Genomic DNA, 6843 nt, shown 5'->3' on the forward strand with positions numbered 1-6843 from the left:
ATGCAAATACACCAGTTAAAATTGTTTTTAATTTAAAAATTGCAAATTAAAAATTTGCATGCTTTTTCTAGGGTTAGAACCAGCAAAGTCACATAATTTTTAATACTGACTAATAATATTTGGAAATAGGTTTCTATCTTTTTTTTTTTTAATTAATGAAGTACCATTGTTTTACTCTGTTAATGTTTTGACAATACAGATGGCACGATTAGGTGTCATCATTGTGCCCCCACCACCAGGTACCCATAGTCCTCTGCCATTGTTTGTTGTGCTTTCCCCTCTCCTCAACCCTCCCTTTTCGACCGCCCCCTTCTGAATGACCTATTGTCACTTGTCAAGGATTGGTTTTATAGTTTGTCTTTGTTTGACTCTTTGGTTTCTCTATATTTCACATACAAGTGACACCATCTATTATTTAATATATCTTTTTCTTTCTGGCTTATTATACTTAGCACGATGCCTTCCAGCTCCATCCATGTTAGGTCTCTTTTTATTTGTATTTTTTTTAAGATTAGACTGTATGTGGAGAAAACAGTTGTAGGTTATACTCTCATATGTTGTATACTGTCTTTTTTCTAGATTTTGGTTCCCATGTGTTGATTCATATTCTGAGTTATGTACATGGAAATTAGAATTTACAGTAGATGCTGCAATGGTGGCTGTTTCCAATGGAGATTTGGTGGAGACAGTGTATACCCATGATATGAGGAAGAAGACCTTCCATTACATGCTGACCATTCCAACAGCAGCATCAAATATCTCCTTAGCCATTGGACCTTTTGAAATACTTGTTGATCCGTATATGCATGAAGTAAGTTGTATCTTCCTGTTCCTTCCTCTCTTCCCACCCTTTTAGTGCTAGCTAAAAAAAGATATTAATGAAAGATTAAGTTTGTTTTTTTTAATGAATAATATAATAGTTTATTTTTACATTTTTTTGTGCATTTATCTATCTCAGTTGTAATCCCCTGGGGCTTCCCACCACCAAATCACCCATGTGCCATCACCGTAGTTGAAATATTAAGTTTTTTTTAAACTCCTCTTTCAACTTTTGAATATTATGAAAGAAAAAAATTTCCTAATCTGTTGTAATGATGTGAATTTTTGAATTCCTTTAAAATATTGTCGTGTTAAATTTCATATTTTTTCCAAGAGAGATTTTAGTAATCCAAAAAACTAAGTGTATTTTGGGTAGAAGGTATATGATTATAGTAACTAATATTGTTGATTACTAATGCTGTCTTTTTATTTGGAATATGTTTTTTGAATGCAATAGTCCCACCTCTAGATTTTAAAATACGGCAATTTCAGAATTAAAAAGTACCATCATTTCAACATATGCAAAAGAAAAGACAAAAAGCTGAGGCAATGGTGGTATTCTGGCTAGCAAATTCAGTGAAGGCTTCTTACACGGTCTCCCAGTCTGTGTCTGCCATAAAGCATATCCTAAAATTGATAGGCCAAATAGTGTGGTCAGATGGCCCAAGTCTGCACTTCTGGTTTAGGATGTGACTTACTGATTACTAAACCTCTTGGCGTCTGGACATATAACATGCAACATTTGGATGAATCTTTTTATTTACTTTTAGTCCTTTGGTTTTCAATTTTACTTTTTTTTTTTTTTTTAATATAGGCTTATATTATGACCATGTGTGTCTCAACAGTGTTCCTTTTAGTTAGATGGGCAAAAACAAGTTTTAGACTATTAGTGAGCAACTAGGTCTCTTCTGATATATGCTTTTCTGAAATTCATGCATTTGATAAAATCCTTCATGGTAAATGTTTTGTGAAGGGCTTCTGTTTTTGCTATACTTATAATGACTCTTAAAAGTATATCCACTGGTAAGATAAGCAGTGAATTTTATAATTTTTGGTAAAATACCAACTTTAAAATCAATATTTGAATAGTACCTATTTTGTTTTTTGGAAGAACTTTTTTCTCCCACACTGAACCATGGAAATAGGAGAATGGTAATTGACAATAAGGTATTTTTTTTTGAGTACTTACAGCCTCATGACAGAGTTTTGGTTTTTTTTTTCTGTCTCAATAAATAATAGTTTTTAACCACATTATCAGTAAATATGCTATCATGTAGTTTTGTCTACATGTGAGTCTTTTTTGGTGAGCATTATTTTCTGTTTGTGTACTAACAAGAGTGTTAATAATCATCATGCATTTTGTCATCTGACACTAACACATAGGTAATCATCCTGCATTATTATGGTAGTGTCTCTACTCTGTTCTTTTGTTATATTGCTATTGGGGTGATTTTTATTGTTAAAAGCTTTTTTGTCTGTGTAATACTGCAATAATAAGAATTCTTTAACATTATCTTCAAGGTCTTTTAGATTTTGGCGTGTTTTCTTTTCCAACCTTTTTGCCATTATTTTCCCATCTGTATTTGTTATATCTTGTAGCGTTTGAATAGATTTTCCTGATCATACTATATTTCTTCCTATCTTAGGCAATGTTTGGTATGTCCTCTCTTTACCTTATCAAACTTGTGGTCAGTTCAAAAAAGATTAGTTCACATTCAGTCACCTACATAAAACCTTAATGAGTCATTCTAGTAGTAGTGATTTGTATCTGATTGATGTCATTCATGTGACACAGAATCATAATATGGAATGAAAAGGTATACGACATTTGTGTGTCTGTGTCCAAGATAGGATGTAAACCAGTAAGAAAATCAGAATTACTGTTTCTTTTGTGAGTGTTATCTCTTAACTACCAAAAAATTTCCCTGCTGTTTTCAATATGTAGTTAAAATATTAAAGGACTATAGTACAGTAATTATTCTTTATGTGCAGTGAAGTTAGTATGATTAATATTAACTGTAAATTAAGGTAGTACTATGACATTCATAGTTAGGCTAGGTATTTATGAATCAAAGGTGGCTTTACAGTAAACTTTGGAAAGTTACATTTTTTGTGTGTGTATATATAGAATAATCTTAATTTGAACCAGTTATATTTTCATTAGATATAAGCATTTCACAGATTTACAGTCTATCATGAATTTAACTATTTAACTACAAAAAATATTTTGAAGACAGTGAACATCACTAAAATCACACAGCACTTTTTTTCAGTGTCATGGTTTGTATTAAAAAAAGGGAGGAGGGGTACTTATGTGCAGTTATTTATAATTGAGATATTTAAGAAAATTGAAATATTTAAGTTTTCCATTTAATGATCTTTCCTGCTTTTTATTTTTAGGTTACCCATTTTTGTTTGCCCCAACTTCTTCCATTGCTTAAACATACCACATCATACCTTCATGAAGTTTTTGAATTTTATGAAGAAATTCTTACATGTCGGTATCCATACTCATGTTTTAAGACTGTATTCATTGACGAAGCATATGTTGAAGTGGCTGCTTATGCTTCCATGAGCATTTTTAGGTTGGTATCTCCAGAAATATGAAATACCTAAATTTATGGTAATGATTGAAGACATGTTATTTTGTGATCAGCTTTAAGGATATGTTTTGAACTTTTTCCATTTAATTTAGAATGATTGCCTTTGTAGAAAATACAGCATTTGTAAAATTTATAAATGTAGAAAGGCATGAATACATAAATTTCAAAATACACCAAATACTTTAATACTAACTTCTATAATTAATCAATGCTAGTATTTTATGTATTTCTTTTAGTGTCTTTCCTGGTTATGCATTTCGAAAAAATCATACAGAAAATATAAGTCAGGAGGCCTCCCTGATGACTCAGGGGTTAGCACTATGAAGCTAGCCTCAGCCACTGCTGCACAAATTCGATCCCCAGCCTGGGAGGTCACCCACATGGTGCAGCAGACCTTACCTGTCATGCCTGCTGCTCCCCTCAGCAGTATATTTCAGTCGATCTGCCTATTCTGTTCCCCACTCTGTCTCTGGTGAACTCTCTTACCCACCGCACCTCTGGCTTGTACCCCAGTTCTTGTATGCATAAATAAATAGATCTTTAAATAAATATATAAATCACACACTTAATAAAAATCTTTTATGTGGATAGTTGGTGGGACTGTTTTTCTTAGCAGTATTTTAAAATAGTACTATTTAAAAATATACCAAAAAAACTGTACCCAAAACAGAGAGGGGAAATTTAATTTTCTCTCTTTTTCTATCCTCTCTAACCTCTTCATTACTTGAATGATTCCAACTTTAGAATTTTTATATTTCTATGTCCATTATTTTACATCATCTGCAAAAAAGAATGGTATTGCCCTCACATTCTGCGGAGTGTGAGTGTTACAAGAATCTGATGGGTGATGTATGTAAAAGTAAATAATAGAGCACAAAAAAAACCCTGATTTTTTTTTGGGGGGGGGGAAGATATAAATATTAGAAGAGTTTGGCCTCTGTCAGTTTCTGATTAATTGATGACTCCCCCAAATTCCCAAAAAGTATTTATTTTGTGTGTGTGCGTGTAATGAATGGGAAACTTTGTGTTCCTTGCCTTAAGCAAATGGATGTCAGTTAAATTTTGAAAGAACATGAAAGCTCTTGGGAAGAATATTGTTATTTTTCTTTTTATGTCTAAATTAAATTTCATTATTTAAAAAAGTTTGACTACTTTATTTTGACTAATTGTTTATTTCTTTTAATTGTCTCCTTTTAAATTCCAGCACAAATCTTTTACACAGTGCCATGATTATAGATGAGACACCTTTGACTAGAAGGTGTTTAGCTCAGTCCTTGGCTCAGCAATTTTTTGGATGTTTCATATCCAGAATGTCTTGGTGAGTAATTTCAAAATTTAAGTTCCTGAGCAAAAGCATTTCTTAGTGGATATTGAACTTTGTCCCATTTCTGGATAATTAATTTAAGAGACACTAATCTGTATTCAATCTGTATTTAATAGTGAATATAAATTTCATCCTAAATTTTTCCAGAGTTCAATATAGTTCTCAAATTTATAATAAAATGAAAATTTTGATAGCAACAATTTCTTAAAGAACTGAATAAATACTATAGATACAAAGATTTGAGTGTATAGAAAATTATAGCTAGAATGCTAATGTCAGTGCTTAGCATAGCTGGCAATGATCAAGGTAATGTTTAAGGTCAAATATATTTCTGTACAATGATGATGTAAGGATAAACTTACTAGCACCTAGCTCTATCCTAATTTACTTGAAAGGTGTGAGCAAAACACTTTATTTTCATTTTGATTAACTTGAGGTGAATTTGAAGAAATACACAATCTCCCCTAGGATTATATAATTATAACCATTCTGTACTGTACATAGTATACGAATCTCAGTTTGTTTTCCTTCTCTATTGGAGGGGAGAAGACTGAGGGCAAGGGCTCATGCTTTATACTTTTCCTAACATTACTATAGTTTTATTAAAGAATAATGATTGGATGGACCATGGCAGGCAAAATGTTTGAGTAAGCAAATGAATGAAAAGATAAGTATACAACTGAAGGAATGAATGGCATCAATTGACTTTCCTCTTGAGAAACCAAAAAATAAGTAATTAAACTTGGGGTCTTGGAATTTCAGTGATAAGTGTAAATGGGATTTACAGTGTTAGAATGTGGATTTTGAGAATGGAATAGTGTGTCCCTGACCAGGGGGAAGCGAGTAGTCCTTACAAGCACACAGCTTGTGCAGAGTTGGGCAGGAGGGAACCAAACAGCACTGCAGAGCACAAACACAGGCACATTCTACTTTTAATAAGGCTAGCCAGCTGTTTTTACTATTACTATTTTACATTGTAGAAGGACAGGTTTATTAGGAAAGGAGCAAGTAAAAAGTGACACCTGATTTACACAAGTGGGCAGAGAGCTGCTGCTACTGCTTTGCAAGAGGAAAAGTTTTGTGAAAAATAATCACCTGAATGGTCACAGGTGGGCAGGGGAGCTGCCTATTAAACAGTTTCATAATTAAGTAAGATAAAGCCAGATCTGATGAAAGTTCTAGAAAACAGAAAAATCAAATATTTGATAATAACTTTGTTTTAAGAAGTCAGAAAAGTATACCTGACATTGTTTTGTTACCCTCTTTGGTCTTTTATCAAGAGGTTTTGATTGAAAAAAGTTTATATTTTGCATAGGTCTGATGAATGGGTACTAAAAGGAATTTCAGGCTATATTTATGGACTTTGGATGAAAAAAACTTTTGGTGTTAATGAATACCGCCACTGGATTAAAGAGGTAAAAATAGCTAAGTTCACTTTCCATGTAGAAGTTAAAGTTAGTAAGACATCTGAGTATTCTCTTGATTCTAAGTCACCAAGTCCTTTATTTAAAAAAATTATAAAATATGTACTGTCATTTGAAAGTCCTTGATATTTCCAGCAACATGAACATCACTTTACTAAGAAAGACTAATCGTCTTTTTTACCTACTTTTATTGTCTAAGGAAGCAAATATTTATAAACTCCTTACCATATCAAATTAGATATATCCACCTCCTGACCTGATAGTAGTCATTTATAATGTAGCTGTATGTTCTGGAGTCAGATTGCTTTTGAATTTATCTCATACATTTACAAACTTTGTGACTTAGTGTAACCTTTCCAAGCCTCATCTGTATAAGGAAAATGTAATAATGGCAGTAGAAATCCTGTGGGCAGGAATTGTGAGACATGACACATGTCAAATACAGGAGCTCTGGTAACATAGTAAGTGCTTGTTCTGTTGATTGCTTTTTATGGGTATGTGTGTTTTCTCTCATTATCACATCTTTTTCTTATTATTTAAAGATTTAGCCAAAAACAAAAAAAAATAGGCTGTAATTCACTTAACCAATAGATAGACGCATCCACCCATCCATCTACCTATCTATTTATATTTTTTTAAGATTTATTTTACAGAACTGGAGTACAGGCCAGAG

At 32.5% G+C, this 6843-nt stretch overlaps 1 protein-coding gene across 1 annotated transcript in view; it reads left to right on the top strand.

The window, feature by feature from the left end:
• TAF2 (TAF2 RNA polymerase II, TATA box binding protein (TBP)-associated factor, 150kDa) overlaps positions 1–6843 on the top strand; it is a 54747-nt gene that overhangs the window by 9772 nt on the left and 38132 nt on the right. The window contains exons 6-9 of the mRNA XM_004679996.2: positions 580–811; positions 3220–3404; positions 4627–4740; positions 6062–6217. Of these exons, the coding sequence (XP_004680053.1) occupies positions 580–811; positions 3220–3404; positions 4627–4740; positions 6062–6217 (687 nt within the window). The remainder of the gene's footprint in view (positions 1–579; positions 812–3219; positions 3405–4626; positions 4741–6061; positions 6218–6843) is intronic.

This window comes from Condylura cristata, unplaced genomic scaffold, assembly GCF_000260355.1.
Source record: "Condylura cristata isolate star-nosed mole 26May11 unplaced genomic scaffold, ConCri1.0 scaffold00009, whole genome shotgun sequence".
Lineage (NCBI taxonomy): Eukaryota > Metazoa > Chordata > Mammalia > Eulipotyphla > Talpidae > Condylura > Condylura cristata.